Source organism: Procambarus clarkii, chromosome 87 (genome assembly GCF_040958095.1).
Source record: "Procambarus clarkii isolate CNS0578487 chromosome 87, FALCON_Pclarkii_2.0, whole genome shotgun sequence".
In the NCBI taxonomy this organism is placed as follows: domain Eukaryota; kingdom Metazoa; phylum Arthropoda; class Malacostraca; order Decapoda; family Cambaridae; genus Procambarus; species Procambarus clarkii.
In genome coordinates this window covers 7511642-7530780 of record NC_091236.1, presented here as the reverse complement: position 1 = coordinate 7530780, position 19139 = coordinate 7511642, and the positions used below count along the sequence as shown (strand labels likewise).

Sequence of the window (19139 nt, the reverse complement as noted above, 5' to 3'; positions counted from 1 at the left end):
CAAGCACACGTGAGTACATACACACACACACACGTGCGCTCTCCCCTCCCTTCTTCCGCTTTATGTCTCCTCTTATTCTCTCAATCTATATATTGTGAAAAGATGGAAAAGTGCTCAACACTCTACGGAAAATAGGCAGGCAGCGTGGCAGACCCCGACCAGCTTATTACAGTCCCACACCACACATGTGTCATCTGAAAAAGTTGCGAGAAGCTAGCCCCACACATCTGCCCTCCTTTCTTGGATAGATATTCACACAGATATGTGAGACTAAGTTCCTTGGCACTGATCAGTACATTCTAAATTTTTGTCGTGGATAGTAGATGAAATACCTGTTCCTTGCTCACATCTTTTTCTTTTAATTTCTCTTAAATTTAAAAAATGTGTTTAACCTGCACGCCATGCCAGGGCGGCCAGGCGTTATGTGTGTGTGTGGAGGTCAGAGCCAGAGATTTTCCCCGTCTCCCTCCGTATTCATTCCATCCATATTTCGCTAGGCTTTCGCAATGCAGGTCAAGCTTCAAGGATGTCTCTCTCTCTCTCTGTCTCTCTCGCTTCAAGAATTTATCTCTCTCTCTTTCTGTCTATCTCTATCTGTCTCTCACAACACAGCTTCTTATCCTTATATCAGAGCCCCTTGTCCTCATATCTCAGCTCCGTTTCCTCATATCTCAGCTTCTCGTACTCATATCCTAGCTCATTGTCCTCATATCCCAGCTCATTGTCATCATATCCCAGCTAGTTGTCCTCTTATCCTAGCTCCTTGTCCTCATATCCCAGGTCCTTGTCCTCATATCCCAGTTTATTTTCCTCATATCCGAGCTCCGTGTCCTTATATCCCAGCTCCTTGTTCTCATATCCAGCTCCGTGTCCTCATATGCCAGCGTGTCCTCATATCCCAACTCCTTGTCCTCATATCCCAACTCCGTGTCCTCATATCCCAACTCCTTGTCCTCATATCCCAGCTCCGTGTCCTCATATCCCAGCTCCGTGTCCTCATATCCCAGCTCCGTGTCCTCATATCCCTATCAATGAAGTCATACTAGATGAGCTCTCCTCAAGATCACCTTACCTCTCCGTGTGGTCCTCAGCTGTCTTTAGGCTACAACATTGGTTCATGTTTCTCACTATGGCTCAATTCAACGTTTTCTCGATTTACCACTTCGTATAATATGCTATTTTTACGAAGTTTTTTTCTGGTTTTGCCTAACCTACAGCCGGTCGGCCGAGCAGACACCACGCTGGACTTGTGATCCTGTGGTCCTGGGTTCGATCCCAGGCGCCGGCGGGAAACAATGGGCAGAGTTGTTTTCACCCTATGCCCCTGTTACCTAGCAGTAAAATAGGTACCTGGGTGTTAGTCAGCTGTCACGGGCTGCTTCCTGGGGGTGGAGGCCTGGTCGAGGACCGGGCCGCGGGGACACTAAAGCCCCGAAATCCTCTCAAGATAACCAGAAGCGTACGAACCCAAGCAACCCACCTAACGTATCAAGGTATCAAATATTATGGAGCATTGATTTGAACTAATATGACTTGAAATGAGTTTGAAGCCTATGGTGAAGACCTCACAGAGTCATGGACATACTCGTCCGTTAGAATTGTGTTCGGAAGATAGTGAGAATGGCCGTGCCGGGACGGTGGAATATTTTTGAATTGTCGATCGCGGTGGGACGACCAGAGAGGCGGAGTCGCCATATTGGCGGGAAAGGCACCGAGAGAGACGATGGTCACGTGACGTGCGCCGCCCAATCAGAAAACTGTATAAATGATGACGTAATTTATGTAGCCATTAGCAAGCAATCAAATTAATTATTGACATAATTTCGGCAGCTAATATCAGGCTCATAGAAAATGCGAAGCGTCAGTGACGCGCTGAACGGCAAGGAGGGAGGACGCTGCGTGCGATCCTCCCACTGAACACTCGGTTATTTTCGTGCTACGGTCGTAGGCGATGTTGTGTTAGAGGAAACAAGGACCTGAGAGTGTTAGGAAGCGACTTGAGGAGGCTGGAGCCAGGATCTTGAGGAGAGGAGCGTGGAAAACTGGAGAAGACGGGTCATTGCTGGCTTCCCGCCTGGTAGGTGCCCACGGCCGCCTCAGTTATGGCGCCTCACAAACCTTTTATTTGACAATATTTGAATATCCTGGGTGTAGGTGGCGGTGGAACAGTTAGTGGTGGGTGTAGGTGGCGGTGGAACAGTGGGTGTAGGTGGCGGTGGAACAGTTAGTGGTGGGTGTAGGTGGTGGTGGAACAGTTAGTGGTGGGTGTAGGTGGTGGTGGAACAGTTAGTGGTGGGTGTAGGTGGTGGTGGAACAGTGGGTGTAGGTGGCGGTGGAACAGTTAGTGGTGGGTGTAGGTGGCGGTGGAACAGTTAGTGGTGGGTGTAGGTGGTGGTGGAACAGTGGGTGTAGGTGGCGGTGGAACAGTTAGTGGTGGGTGTAGGTGGCGGTGGAACAGTTAGTGGTGGGTGTAGGTGGTGGTGGAACAGTTAGTGGTGGGTGTAGGTGGTGGTGAAACAGTTAGTGGTGGGTGTAGGTGGCGGTGGAACAGTGGGTGTAGGTGGCGGTGGAACAGTTAGTGGTGGGTGTAGGTGGTGGTGGAACAGTTAGTGGTGGGTGTAGGTGGTGGTGGAACAGTTAGTGGTGGGTGTAGGTGGTGGTGGAACAGTTAGTGGTGGGTGTAGGTGGTGGTGGAACAGTTATTGGTGGGTGTAGGTGGCGGTGGAACAGTTAGTGGTGGGTGTAGGTGGTGGTGGAACAGTTAGTGGTGGGTGTAGGTGGTGGTGGAACAGTTAGTGGTGGGTGTAGGTGGTGGTGGAACAGTTAGTGGTGGGTGTAGGTGGTGGTGGAACAGTTATTGGTGGGTGTAGGTGGTGGTGGAACAGTTAGTGGTGGGTGTAGGTGGTGGTGGAACAGTTAGTGGTGGGTGTAGGTGGTGGTGGAACAGTTAGTGGTGGGTGTAGGTGGTGGTGGAACAGTTATTGGTGGGTGTAGGTGGTGGTGGAACAGTTAGTGGTGGGTGTAGGTGGTTGTTGCCTGTAGGTGGTTAGGGGCCTGACACCTGAGTGGACAGCGCTTCGGATTCATAGTCCTGAGGTTCTGTGTTCGATCCCCGGTGGAGCAGGAAACTAATGGGCAGTGTTTTTTTTACCCTGATGCTCCTGTCACCTAGCTGTAAATAGGTACCTGGGAGTTAGACAGCTGCTACAGGCTGCTTCCTGGGGTTGTGTAACAAAAAAGAAGCCTGATCGAGGACCGGGCCGCGGGGATGCTTAGCCACGAAATTATCTCAAGATAACCTCAAGATTGTGGAACAGTTGTTATTGGGTGTAGGTGGTTGTGAAACAGCTGATGTTCGGTTGTAAGTATTATGAGACATGTAGATTTGTGTATATCCTTGTCTGTAGGTCAGTAAACATGTAAACTGGTTTAGATAAATATACAACTGATATTGCTGCTCAATTTGTATATATTGTGTATCTCCTACTAAATATTGATCATATATTCAGACAACTAGAGTACCGCAGTATTTAACAATTTAATTTATATGACTGTTGAATTTTAATTTACAACCAATAAATGTTCTATTTTTATCTTTATTTATCTTAGTTTATTCACATACATTTATTTTCCCATTTGCGTGTTTATATTATGTATATATATATATATATATATATATATATATATATATATATATATATATATATATATATATATATATATATATATTATAATAATAATAATAATATTTATATAATAATAATATTAATAGTAATAATATTTCAACAAATCGTTTGCTTATGTATTTCATATGACTTATGTCCTCAAAGGTATATAACAATGTCTGACTGTGACCATTTTATTACAGAGGCCCCTTCAGTCTGGTGCGACGGTGTGTACACAGGGAGACAGGTCAGCAGTTTGCAGTCAAGATTGTCGATGTGGCCAAGTTTACCTCAGCTCCCGGCCTCTCCATCAATGGTGAGTAATGCTAGAGAAAAAGGTTTATATTTTTTCATCACTGGAGAGGGATTCTGGAGAAAGGTTTGCTTTTCCATCAATGGAAGGCACCTCGGGGTGGGGGGGGGTCTAGCCCATCCCCGCCCCACCTGTTGTACTCTCTATGAGAAACGAGTGTTGGCGCTTGATAAGACAGGTGAATTGCCTTGTTTAATATAAGTCAAACCATTTCTCACACGGGCGATGATAGCTATGTGTATGTGCCACTATATAAAGCAAAAACACATGAAGCCTAATGTAATAATAATTTGGAGGTTGTCGAGGTCTTGATTACGAAATAATCAGCCAGTCTCTTGTTGTATCTGAAAATGAACTCTCTTAACAACGCCAACTGCTCAATCTAAATAATCAATTTATTAATTGCAGTAACTATACCAAGTATTAAGTGCACCAGCCTCATATTAACTGTAGTAACTCTGGCAGCTAACCAATCAGGCTGTCTCATAGTTAAGTTGCCCAGATCGCTTCCCCTACTAATCACGCCACGAGCTCAGTAAAGCTTAATGGAGATCCCGGGCTGCCTGAACCTTCCTTCATTCTGCGCCGGTTAAGTCGTCTGTTAGTTCCCCGTCATACCGGATATTAGTGGAGATTGTATTGCAGCCGGATGGCGGGAAGGGTTGTTAAGGAGACCGGACTGTGTGTGTGTGTTGTGAGAAAGTCTGATAGCGTAAGATTTCTTATGCAGCCGGATAGCGGTAAGGGTTGTTAGACGTCAAGATGGGAGTGAGGGTGGTAAGTGAGCCTGCCGGATGACAGGATTATAGTTGTACTGTAAGTGTTGTGTGGAAACCGGATGTGTGTAAAACTTGTAATGTGACCGGGTGCTTTTATTCTAAGGTTGAGTGCATTGATTTCCGTTTGTGGTGTACAGAGTTCCAACATTATTTCTAAGGCTATGGCGCCTTGATATAAATAAAAAATGAAGCATACGGAATTCTGTATAAGTTGTACAGTTACCAATATCCGGATGCTATAGAGCGCTATCGTGCCGATAACATTGGAATATTGGTAAGCAGTGCACAACAGCCGGATATTGATACACAGTGCACTGCACTGCGTCTCTTCATTACTAATAATTGTAACCTGAATAGTGCAAAGGATCGTAGATCATTTGGACGGTGATTATAGTTTTGTTCGTTATCCGAATTTAAATGAATTCGGTACCCGTATAAGTGAGTTGTCTGACGTTTGGTTGTCTGTAAGTGGTGTCCGGTATGTAGACATCGAATAAAGATAATTTCTCTATAGTAATGTGGGTTCCGGATTAATGGTTCTTCGAATTGCTGTGTAGTTTTCCGAATACGTATGTGATAAGAATTATGTAATCACCCTGATAAAGATGTAATGGATGAAAAAAATCCTCTTTATTAGACCTATAAATAATTCTGAGACAGTAAATCATCGTACTAGATAATAAATCATCACAAATAATTAATCATCGTAATAGACAGTAAATTATCGTAACAGATAACTAATCGTCATATTAATACCCATCTAAAATACCCATGTTAGTTACCGAACATACTCAGTTAAGAGAATTACAAAGCTTAACCATTTACCTCAGCATTATTTATAGGACCATGTGAAGTTATTCCAAAATTCGTGAAAAAATCATTTTTAAACTAGTGGAAAGAGAACTCACACGGATAAGAATTAAAAATGGTCAAGATTATCAAAGATTTCTCTATAAAAGTAAACATAAACCAGGCTCCGGATAAGAGGCAATATCCGGATAAGTGGAAATATAATTTAATATTTGAATAAGTTGTCTGATGCAAAACAAAAATAACACTTCACGTTCAGAATTATTAACCATTGCGAAAAATTATCTTAAAATTGAGTGGGAATGTTTTGACAACCGCATGAAAATTATCCAACATATCTGTAATGATTAACGGAAACGTGTGCATCAGACGTCTAAAGGTAATTAAATTAAAGTGCCTCTTTCTGGCAGGAGATTAGTGCTGCAATAAACACCTAAACGGCTCGGGTGATGCAAATTATTCTGCTTGATCTCCATACTGTTCTTCCCCCTCTCACTCTCTTCCTTAATTACATTTGTCCAGGAATTTTTATTTCTCATTTGGCCTTTTTTTTTCTAGGTAAAAACAAAATCATGGCTACTTCTTTGTGATTATCCTTATTTCGGGGCCATATTCACCCATGTATATATCGGAGTATATTTGTGATATGCATCATATGCACTTATTCATGACCCTAAATATTAATTAGACCCTAAATATGACCATCTTCATTTTATATCTTGCGACGTCGTGTTCAGGGGGCGTTTTTATTTCAGGTCCTCTACTTAAGCTTTTACAAGTCCTCTAAACTTTCTAGTCCAGGTTTCTCAATGTTTCCTTCTCCAGGTCCTCAGTGTTTGCTTTTCCAGGTACTATATACTTGCCTCTCCGGGTCCTCTATTCTTGCTTTTCCAGGTTCTTTATACTCTCCTTTCCAGGTCTTCTGTAACTTTCTTCTCCTGGTCTTCTATGCTTGTTTCTTCAAGTCCTATATACTTCTCCATGCAGACCATAGGTGCGATCCGTTCCTTTCTTCAATGTAGCGCACAGTTGTGGTTCTTTCTACTATACAGCCCACAAGTGCAGTTCTAGCACAGGTGTGTAGATCCCACAGGTGTGATCGCTGCTTATCATACAATCCACACGCTTGGTCCTCTGCTTGCTGAGCAGCTCACAGGTACAGGAAAGTATTGATATTTTTCTCTTGTCAACAACAATGGGCGGGCTGCGGATATCTTATCTGTCTCATTACTTTTTATTGGCGATTGTTTCAGTTATTTGGAATGCAAAAATGAGTTGACTTTTTTCTTATCTTATGTACAATATATATATATATATATATATATATATATATATATATATATATATATATATATATATATATATATATATATATATATATATATATATATATATATATATGTCGTACTTAGTAGCCAGAACGTACTTCTCGGCCTACTATGCAAGGCCTGATTTGCCTAATAGGCCGAGTGATTTTATTTTCAACAAAATGTTTCCAATTGGTTTATTTCAATTATTATTATTTTATTATATTAAGAACATAAATAATTGACCTAGTTATGTTAGTTGAGTTTAGGTTAAGATAGGTTAGGTAAGGTTAGGTAGGAATGGTTAGGTTCTGTCATATATCTACGTTAGTTTTAACTCAAATTTAAAAAAATAAAGTCATACATAATGAAATGAATAGCTTTATCATTACATAAGAAAACAAAATTGAAAAAATATATAAATTCAGGAAAATTTCGTTAGGTAAACATGAGGGTAAAGAGTAAGACATAAAGAAGAAAAGAAGCTGAGGATCAGAAGGCTAAATAGGGTACACACAAAGATTAATCAAGCGTATTGGGCACTGTTAGTTGAGCAGTGTCTTCTATGTTGGCATCTTCATGTTCTGGTCTTGTTCTTACTCTCATGGTGGGTAGAGTGAATAGTTCCATGATTTGTGTATTCATGGTAGGTTGTTCTATTTTTATGTGGATTGCTTCAAGAATTTGTAATCTTCTTACATCTTGGGTTCTGTCTATTATACAGGTGTTTTTATTCAGCATTTCTCTTGTTAGGATGGAGATGTCATGGGCTTGTCTCATATGATTTCTAAGGGCCCCGGATTGAAGGTGACAGGTCAAACGCCTCGTCAGCTTGGTCGACGTCATACCTATGTACTTAGATTGAAAGTTACATCCTTCATGGGGGGCAAGTGTACATGTATACAACGCTTGACTGCTGTAAAGAGTTCTCCGTCGGCTTTGGGCTGTTTTTAATAAGGAGGTCGGTAGCCTTATTTGTTTTATAGAATATGATCAGATCCATTTGTATTCACCTGACCCACTATTAGTATTAATATAATGACCTGTACTGTAACATCACTTGAGAATGAACCATGTAGGTTCGAAACGTTGTGCAATTGTATAATAAGTGTAATATATTCTATAGTTATTCACTTTTTTCTTCTTGAAAAACGAACATGACTTTTGGAGAACTCTTTCAACTAAACCCTGATGCAAGAATAATAGTTAGAGGGATAGAAGCCCTAAACCAGAAGATAGTTAATACAGAATATGCGGTCATATTCAGCAAGACATTTTTAAAAGAAATCCTGATATATATATATATATATATATATATATATATATATATATATATATATATATATATATATATATATATATATATATATATATATATATATATATTTTTGTATCAACCCATGTATATCTTGTAACTATATATATATATATATATATATATATATATATATATATATATATATATATATATATATATATATATATATATATATATATATATATATATATATATTAAACGTTTTACATTAGTGAAGCAAATTGTGTACATTTTCCTGTTTGAGGATGTTGGATCTCAAAACAGGAAAAATATACGTAAGTAAGAGTTTAATGGTTGGTAACCGAAGAAAAAATTATATTTTACCAACTGTTATTTAAAAAATATCTGAATCATTAAACTTTATGGGGAAACCTTTTATATTTTTATATTTATTGTATTTATACTCTCGCATGTCTGTATATATTTCACTACTCAAACAGGTATTTACCAATAAATAAGGTTTTAACCAGCTATTACAAAAGTATTTTCCATTGAAGTAAATGCGAGCCTTAATTTCGGGAGGGCTTTTATCTTCCCGCCTAGCGCCCAGATCTGCTGGGAATAGCAGAGCAAGTGGTCTGCTAACAAGCAGGAATACGTGCCTAATCCCAGCCAAATTCAATTAGGTAACCAATCGGAAGTAAGATTTCCATTTGGTTGCCGAAGGAGTCGTTTGTTACAGACGCCGTTCTTGGGCAGGGCCAGTATGGTGCATCTCATGGGAATGAAGTAGGTTGCTGGGAAAGAGCAGAACTGGTTTAAGGAACAGGCCACACGGAGAAAGAAACAAAGAGCTGTAGCGTTAGTGTTTAAAATACTATAAGGAAACATCCGGGCCTGTGAGATCGTGAAAACTATCTACGGGCTCACCATAGCCCGTGTTACTTGGAACTTTTTGTTCCAGGTAGCGAATCTTTAACAACAACAACAGGATGAAGTTTCATGTTCGCATATTAAACTGTGTTGTATTTTGCTCTGTGCCTATTATTTGGCGAGTGTATTCTTCATTACCTTTCTATTCCTATTTCCTGTTGTCATATACTTTGCAGCCATTGTTATTTCGTCAGTCTTTTAACAACACGTCTGGTAATGCCTCCTATTTTCACCCTGATGCCCCTGTTACCTAGCAGTAAATAGGTTCCTTGGAGTTAGACAACGGTTACGGGCTGCTTCCTGGTGTGTGTGTGTATGAGGGGGGGGGGAGTGACTTAGTAGTTAGTAATACAGTATTTGATTGATTGACAGCTTAAGAGGCGGGCCGAAAGAGCAGATCTTCAACCCCTGCAAGCACAACTAGGTAAATACACACACACACACACACACACACACAACACACACACACACACACACACACACACACACACACACACACACACACACACACACACACACACACACACACACAGTAGTGTGTGTGTGTGAAAGAGAGTAGCTAGTAAATGGAATGCATTAGGAAGTGATGTGGTGGCTGCTGACTCCATACACAGTTTCAAATGTAGATATGATAGAGCCCAATAGGCTCAGGAATCTGTACACCAGTTGATTGACGGTTGAGAGGCGGGACCAAAGAGCCAGAGCTCAACCCCCGTAAGCACAATTAGGTAAGTACAATTAGGTGAGTATACACACACATACACACACACACACACACACACACACACACACACACACACACACACACACACACACACACACACACACACACACACACACAGACACACACACACACACGCACCACACTTACACACTTACAAACACCCACCCACACCAATTCGAACATCCACTAACAAATCCACTCAAAACACGCACCGACGCACACACACACACACACCCAATCTCACACAAATCAGGACTTTAGGACGGATAGGAAGTTAGAAAAAACTTTTTCAGTGTCAGAATAGTTAACAGATGGTATGCATTAGGTAGTGATGTGGTGGAGGCTGACTCCATACACAGTTTCACATGTAGATATGATAGAGCGCAGTAAGCTCAGGAATCTGTACACCAGTTGATTGACAGTTGAGAGGCGGGACCAAAGAGCCGGAGCTCAACTTCCCCAAGCACAACTTGGGAGTACATCAACTCTCACACACCCACTCAAACACATGCACATTCTTAAATGAATGTATTCCTGTAGAAAACAACTTAATTATATCTGGGAACGTAATCCTATTTTTCCCACATGGTATATATTTTATTGGAGTTAGGAGGTTGAGACTGTTGACCCTGACCCTTATATAATCCTGGAATGCAGCGCGTTATATAAGGGTAGAGTGTTTCAAACCTTCAAAAACATTTGAAGGAATCTTGTTTCACCTGTCTCTTCCCCCTTGCATTTTCTCTTCAAAACTCACTTTTTATTCTTGCTTATTGCCTTGAGTGTTATCACTAGTTATTTTCATATTCCCTGGTAGTTCTCAACTAGCGCCAAAGTGAACGGAATTACCTAGAGTAATTTGGAAGACGGGGATTAATCTATGCAATTTTGATTAAAACCTGATGAGGCGCGATGCACAGCACGTTTTTGCTGAAGGGAATCATGATATTATGTCAAGTCCACGGTGCAGCATCGCCTCGTTTCATTTAGTAAAGAAATTCGCAGTTTGGCTTCACTTTTGAGTTGCTCTCCAATAGTCAACTTTTGTAATACCAAAGATAGCTGGTACTGGTAGGGGTATTTGTTGTGTGTGTGTGTGTAATTACCTAAGTGTAGTTACAGGATGAGAGCTACGTTCGTGGTGTCCTGTCTTCCCAGCACTCTTTGTCATATAACGTTTTGAAACTACTGAAAAAATTGAAAAGTTGGTATTGTGTGTGTGTGTGTGTGTGTGTGTGTGTGTGTGTGTGTGTGTGTGTGTGTACTCACCTATTTGTGCTTGCAGGATCGAGCATTGACTCTTGGATCCCGCATTTCTAGCCATCGGTTGTTTACAGCAATGACTCTTGTCCCATTTCCCTATCATATCTAGTTTTAAAATTATGAATAGAGTTTGCTTCCACAACCTGTTCCTTAAATGCATTCCATTTTTCCACTATCACGCTAAAAGAATGCTTCCTAATATCTCTGTGACTCATCTGAGTTTCCAGCTTCCACCCATGTCCCCTCGTTCTGTTACTATTACGTGTGAACATTTCATCTATTTCCACTTTGTCAATTCCCCCTGAGTATTTTATATGTTCCTATCATAGCCCCCCTCTCCCTTCTTTTTTTCTAGTGTCGTAAGGTTCAGTTCCTTCAGGTGCTCTTCATATCCCATCCCTCGTAACTCTGGGACAAGCCTCGTCGCAAACTTCTGAACCTTTTCCAGTTTCCTTATGTGTTTCTTCAGGTGGGGACTCCATGATGGGGCGGTATACTCTAAGACTGGCCTCACGTAGGCAGTGTAAAGCGCCTTAAATGCCTCCTCACTTAGGTTTCTGAATGAAGGTTCTAACTATCGCCAGTGTAGAGTATGCTGCTGTCGTTATCCTATTTATATGCGCCTCAGGAGTTTAGGTTAGGTGTTACGTCCACTCCCAGGTCTCTTTCTCGAATCGTTACAGGTAGGCTGAAGGCAGTGTGTGTGTGTGTGTGTAATTACCTAAGTGTAGTTAAAGGATGAGAGCTACGCTCGTGGTGTCCCGTCTTCCCAGAACTCTTTGTCATATAACGCTTTGAAACTACTGACAGTCTTGGCCTCCACCACCTTCTCACCTAACTTGTTCCAACCGTCTACCACTCTGCGAAAGGGAATTTTCTTATATTTCTTCGACATCTGTGTTTAGCTAATTTAAATCTATGATCTCTTGTTCTTGAAGTTCCAGGTCTCAGGAAATCTTCCCTATAGATTTTATCAACTCCTGTTACTATTTTGTACGTAGTGATCATATCACCTCTTTTTCTTCTGTCTTCTAGTTTTGGCATATTTAATGCTTCTACCCTCTCCTCGTAGCTCTTGCCCTTCAGTTCTGGGAGCCACTTAGTAGCATGTCTTTGCACCTTTTCCAGTTTGTTGATGTGCTTCTTAAGATATGGGCACCACACAACCAGCTGCATATTCTAGCTTTGGCCTAACAAAAGTCGTGAACAATTTCTTTAGTATATCGCCATCCGTGTATTTAAAAAAAATTCTGAACGTGGCATTGGCTCCTCGCACAAAAAATTTGATGATGTCTTGAGCTTTAATCCAGCTATTGCTAGAATCGGGGTACCCTCTCCACTTGATGTAATATTCTGATATTATCATATCATATCATATCTCTCACGTAATATTCGCGTGTGTATGTGTGTGAGAAGGTAGGTGTATGTTTACCTCATGGCCTCGTAATCTGACATATGTCACATATTACTAATATCAAACAAGAAACTTATTTCTCGTAATTAATTTTGAGAACTTTCCCTTAACCAAAGTAAGATAATTTACATGTATATACGAGCTTCGTTTGATGTGTATGTGTGTGTGAGTGTGAGTGTGTGTGTGTGTGTGTGTGTGTGTGTGTGTGTGTGTGTGTGTGTGTGTGTGTGTGTGTGTGTGCGTGTGTGTGTGTGCGTGCGTGCGTGCAAGTTTAAAATTAAATCAGGACTTTGAAAAGTTGGTATTGCAGGAATAATCTAATCACAAAATAATTCTTTAGTACAGATAATGACATGATGTCCTGTCCACACTTAAATATAACTCTTATTTATGTGGCTGATGCTGAGAAATTACCACAATGCTCCTCAATTGTGGTAATTATGGAGGTTCAGCAAACAGCCCTTTACGTGGGGTTAATAATTTGTCCCTGGTTTGCAGTGTTTCAGGGAGGTCAGTTAAAGTACCGACACCAATTAGCAGCGATGAAAAATTATACTCGTGTTCTTCACCCCATGACGATGTTCGTTTACAAGACTGATTGCATTTTGTATTAGTTTACTGCTCCGTATCTATTCCTGGTCACTCTGATGAAGACTTTAATATTGCAGCCAGCTCATGCCCTGCAGGAGTTGTTGCAAATACCGGACATGCATACGTATGCATTTATACAAATATACTTGAATTCATACGTCCATATATAAATGTTTACACTTACTCACACATTCACGGTAACGCGCACACATAATCACATATGCCTATTTACTCATATGTATTCACATATGTACACACACACATATTTTCTCAAATATGCACACATAACATACTCATACACTCGTGCACCCACACTCATATTACACACACACACACACACACACACACACACACACACACACACACAGTCTTAGAGTATGCCGCGCCATCATCGAGTCCCCACCTGAAGAAACACATAAGGAAACTGGAGAAGGTTCAGAGGTTTGCGACGAGGCTTGTCCCAGAATTACGAGGAATGGGATATGAGGAACGTCTCAAGGAACTAAACTTTACGACACTAGAGAAAAGAAGGGAGAGAGGAGATATGATAGGGACATATAAAATACTCAGGGGAATTGACAAAGTGGAAATAGATGAAATATTCCCACGAAATAATAACAGAACGAGGGGACATGGGTGGAAGCTGGAAACTCAGATGAGTCACAGAGATGTTAGGAAGTTTTCTTTTAGCGTGAGAGTAGTGGAAAAATGGAATGCACTTGGGGAACAGATTGTGGAAGCAAACTCTATTCATACTTTTAAAATTAGGTATGATAGGGAAATGGGACAGGAGTCATTGCTGTAAACAACCGATGGCTGGAAAGGCGGGATTCAAGAGTCATTGCTCGATCTTTAAAGCACAAATAGGTGAGTACACACACGCACAAATATACACATAATATTATATACACACATAATATTACATGCACACACACACACACACGTAATATTACACACGCACCACATCTAATTCATGGTAATGTTTATCCATGTGTGCAGAGGAAGCGTATAAAATAATTTTTATCAGCCAAATTGTTACATCCTTCACCGTCTTTTACGCAAGTAAAGCGAAATAGTTGTTGGAAGCCCTCATTTCTTTCTCACCTGAACACGAGACGGAGGCTTTGTTTCTCATATAAGCGTTGTCTTTTTCTTTGAAGCACTGTTTAGCAGCAGGAACTCCCAGGACTGTGGACTTGTTAACCATATACCGCCTCCCTCGCATTACCAAGTTTCTTGGCTCCGTCTCATATCTGCGAACGACGCCATTCGACGTTACTGATTCTTCTCCGGGAATTTTACTGCTGGCGAGCATGCGCTTTGTTGCCTCAGTGTCCATTATTGTTCCCTGAAATCTTCTTTTATGAGCTCGTTATCTCTCTCTCTCTCTGTCTCTCTCTCTCTCTCTCTCTCTCTCTCTCTCTCTCTCTCTCTCTCTCTCTCTCTCTCTCTCTCTCTCTCTCTCTCTCTCTCTCTCTCTCTCTCTCTCCCTCTCTCCCTCCCAACCAGGGGCTCACCTCACTTTGGTACTCTCTCTCTCTCTCTCTCTCTCTCTCTCTCTCTCTCTCTCTCTCTCTCTCTCTCTCTCTCTCTCTCTCTCTCTCTCTCTCTCTCTCTCTCTCCCTCTCTCCCCCTCTCTCCCTCCCAACCAGGGGCTCACCTCACTTTGGTACACAGTTCCAATAGCACTTCACCAGCAATTCGGCCACATTGACAAAAAAGTGTAACCACTATCGCTCTAACGTTTACATCAGTGTTTCACTATAGTTTATTTATATCCGATGGAAATGTGCTAAGGCTTCTGCATATATTGTCATATATAATCAGTATTATCACTATTAAAAAAATAAAGAACCGTTTACTGAAATATAAGTTTAATGATTAAAGAAAATTAGTATGAATTGTAGATTATACAAAAGTTAAAATATTCAAATCTTGAATATAAGTTATTCAACCCTAACAACCAACTCTGAAAAGATAAATTGGTTGATAAACAATTGAACTGAGGACTCTGAGTTGCGTGGTAAGCTATCGTAACTTGTTGGGTGGTGTAACGTTCAAGGTGATAAGTTATTGCAATGCGTTGATTATTAATACGAACATGGATTATTAATAATTCTACTATTGTATGAGTTTTGTCAGTAGATTTGTCAGTTTTGTCAAGTATCGGAATGTGTGGTCAAGGCAACTTATACTTAAAGTGTTCTATCACTCGTTTAGAACACCTCGTAACAGTGTATAAATAGTTAAACAGCCTTTGAGCTGCGGGAATTAGATTTCAGACCATTCAACTTAGAGCTGTTGTTCTTGAAGGAGTAGAGATGAGAATAGAAAATAAGATAAAAGTACTGAGGAACTTTTCTCTTATTTCCCTTGTAACAAATGTCACGTCATATCCTGTAACAGAACAGGCATCGTTGTATACAACAACGACATACTGTGTCGCCTGTGTGTGTGTGTGTTTGTAAGGTGTATGTGCAGTTTGTCACAGACATTGTGACAAACCACCACCGTAGAGGGGACTCCATCAACGGTGAATCTGATATAGTGTAAACTAACATTACCGTGTTACACCCAGATTAGGTGAGTGCTCTGAAAGCAGCGAGCAGACCGCGAGACTCTCTAATGATGTCCTAATGTGGAAAAGCTATATCAAATAGTGTGTGTATTCATTTAATGGTACTCTTTGCCAGATGTTATCATGTGTATTCTCTGTACCCTTCCACAGTACGAATTGGCGTAAGTGCAGTGTATCATATTACTTCTTGCTGTGTACTACCGTGACCCTCATTGATATTTTCTAGAGTGTATCTCAAGTCATGCATATTCGGAACGTTATCCTGGGGAACTTACAGCTGAGAGGAATTTAAATTAAACATATGCAGATGGAGATTACCGGCCTCAGATGCTAACAGACAAAGGCTGAGAAGAGGGGGAAGAAACTTGGTATGTGCATTTTATGTTAATGGGTAAATGGCGCACATTAACTGATTCTGGTATTTTAAAGGGGTTGATAAGGGAGATCATATGACTGTGAAAGCTACAAGAGGTACATCAAATAATTAATAGAGAGTACATGAGGTATATTATGAGGTTGCCTCTGGGTACATGAGGTATATAAAGACGTTGATAAAGAACACATTAGATATATTGAGCGGTTATTAGCTGATTCATGAGGTCTTTTAAGATGTAGATAAGGGAAATAAGAGAAGTAATAAGCAAGGTATGTGTAGTGTAACATAGGTTTTATATGCCCTCTGACCTGTGTTATTATTACTAAGGCTACATTTATTACAGTAATTACCACTGAAGCAGTACCGAAGACGGTAAATATAATAAGAGAGTATAATAAAATAATAAATATCCTATTTTTTCTGTGTATATAAAATGTTTACCGTGCTTCGCTTTCGCACCGAACGTCAACATTGCTTGAAAGAATTATTGGTACATAATTCACCGGGCTTTGTGTAAGAAACCTGAATAAGATTTGTTGATCATGAGGTAGCATGTTCCCACAAGACGTAAGCCAGAGTTGGGAGTGGCGGAGGCACCCCTATATGCAGCAGACCAAGGTTGTGTGAGGTTGGGCCACCCCTAGGATGGTGTTTTGAGGTGGGGTCATCCCTAGGAGCTGCCTAGGGGGGGTTTTGAGGTGTGGTCATCCCTAGGAGCTGCCCAGGGGGGGTTTTGAGGTGGGGTCATCCCTAGGAGCTGCCCAGGGGGGGTTTTGAGGTGGGGTCATCCCTAGGAGCTGCCCAGGGGTGTTTTGAGGTGGGGTCATCCCTAGGAGCTGCCCAGGGGGGGTTTTGAGGTGGGGTCATCCCTAGGAGCTGCCCAGGGGTGTTTTGAGGTGGGGTCATCCCTAGGAGCTGCCCAGAGGGGGTTTTGAGGTGGGATCACTCACCAGGAGTGAGTGACCCCACAGTCTGGTGGCTCCACAGTCTGGTTGAACCACCTCCTACTAGGAGGCGCCCAAGGGTGTCTGTCAGAGGTTCATCAAAGCCTCCTACAAGGAGTCAGCAAAGGCTTGATTCTGAATGTATGCTGATCTGGTTTTCTCGCCTGCTGGAGAACCCAGCCAACGGAGGGTGAAGGCAAGCGATGGGGAATGGCATTAGTAAACATCAAAGGGAGAAAGGAGTAATGAAACAGACGACGGGACTATCGCCTTATTTGATATAAGGATCTGCTCAGGTGTTGACAGTTTGTTATCCTCTTAACATAATTTATTCTTTTTGAAGGCGTGTAGGCTAGCTAAAGTGAAAATTGTAATGAAATCATGTTAATAGAACTTACTGTGGAAGTGGGTGGGCAGGGAGGAACTGTGTAAAATACTGTGGGAGGGGAGGAGGGAATTGTGTAACAGGTGGTAGAAAGGGTAGGGAGGAAATATAACAGACTGGAAGGGTAGGGAGGAACTATAACAAGCTGTGGAAGGGTAGGGAGGAACTATAGCAGGCTGTGGTAGGGTAGGAAGGAACTATAGCAGGCTGTGGAAGGGTAGGGAGGAACTATAGCAGGCTGTGGAAGGGTAGGGAGGAACTATAGCAGGCTGTGGAAGGGTAGGGAGGAACTATAGCAGGCTGTGGTAGGGTAGGGAGGAACTATAGCAGGCTGTGGTAGGGTAGGAAGGAACTATAGCAGGCTGTGGAAGGGTAGGGAGGAACTATAGCAGGCTGTGGTAGGGTAGGGAGGAACTATAGCAGGCTGTGGTAGGGTAGGAAGGAACTATAGCAGGCTGTGGAAGGGTAGGGAGGAACTATAGCAGACTGTGGAAGGGTAGGAAGAAACAGTTTAACCAAGATGCTAAATGGATGTTTGTATATTCGTCTCCAATGCTCTTTGTAAGGCGCAAGATAGATTATTTACCAATAAATCACATACACCTCGTATACTACAAGTCATACTTTAAGCCCTACACGCTACACACGCTATGTTGTTCTCCAAATACATTATATTTATCATATAACCTTACGGTATTCACCCCATGCAATGTACATTTCATCTATTATTCCATCATAAAGTGTCTCCACTCGGTACATTTCACACATCCTCGTCTCACCTGGACTAGGGGCCCGACCCTCTTGGCCCTTCAAGTTGGCCCACACCACGTCCGGGTTATAACTCACCTTTTACGTGCTGTTAGTGCCAGGCTTACGGCTGACTTGAGACAAGTTTCACCAAAAGCGCCTCACCTGCACCTAACATGAGGCAGGGAGAGCTGGCACTTTACAGAGTTATCTTAACCACGAGTCATGGGCCACCCCATGAGTCATGGGACGAGAGAGATACTAAATAATATGTACGTGGAAGATACTGGAGGGCCAGGTCCCAAATCTACTCAGTAAAATAACAACGTACTGGATTGAACGATATGGAAGAAAATGTAGAATAGAACCAATGAAGAGCAGGGGTGCCGTAGGCACAATCAGAGAACACTGTATAAACATCAGAGGTCTGCGGTTGTTCAACGTCCTCCCAGCGAGCATAAGAAATATTGCCGGAACAACCGTGGACATCTTCAAGAGGAAACTGGATAGTTTTCTTCAAGAAGTGCCGGACTAATCGAGCTGCGGTGGATATGTGGTCCTGCGGGCCGCTCCAAGCAACAGCCTGGTGGACCAAACTCTTAACAAGTCAAGCCTGGCCTCAGGAGGGGCTTAGGGAGTAGAAGAACTCCAAGAACCCCCATTAAGCAGTTATCAAGCAGGTATCACCCGGTGCCTTACAGGGGGATATCTTACTCTAGGGCCAGGGATAGATGGCTCCACACAGAGTTATCTTGCCAACAAGTCGGGGTTCACCCAGTACCTTAGTGTTGGATACCCTAGTCAGGGAGGGCCGTACCTTAGTATACTCCGATGCTACGAATTGTGATGTTGCTGTATATATATATATATATATATATATATATATATATATATATATATATATATATATATATATATATATATATATATATATTAAAGCATTATTGTTGCTGTACTTAGCTTGGAAATTCTATTTACAATTCTCTGTTACTGACACATATTTGTCGCGATGTAGTAGAAATTGTAATGGCCTCAAACCAGTAGTCAAACAA

General features: G+C 41.6%; 1 protein-coding gene across 1 annotated transcript in view; it reads left to right on the top strand.

Moving 5' to 3' along the window:
• LOC123746960 (peripheral plasma membrane protein CASK) overlaps window positions 1–19139 on the top strand; it is a 552989-nt gene that overhangs the window by 253098 nt on the left and 280752 nt on the right. The window contains exon 2 of the mRNA XM_069317229.1: window positions 3869–3981. Coding sequence (XP_069173330.1) covers window positions 3869–3981 — 113 coding nt within the window. The remainder of the gene's footprint in view (window positions 1–3868; window positions 3982–19139) is intronic.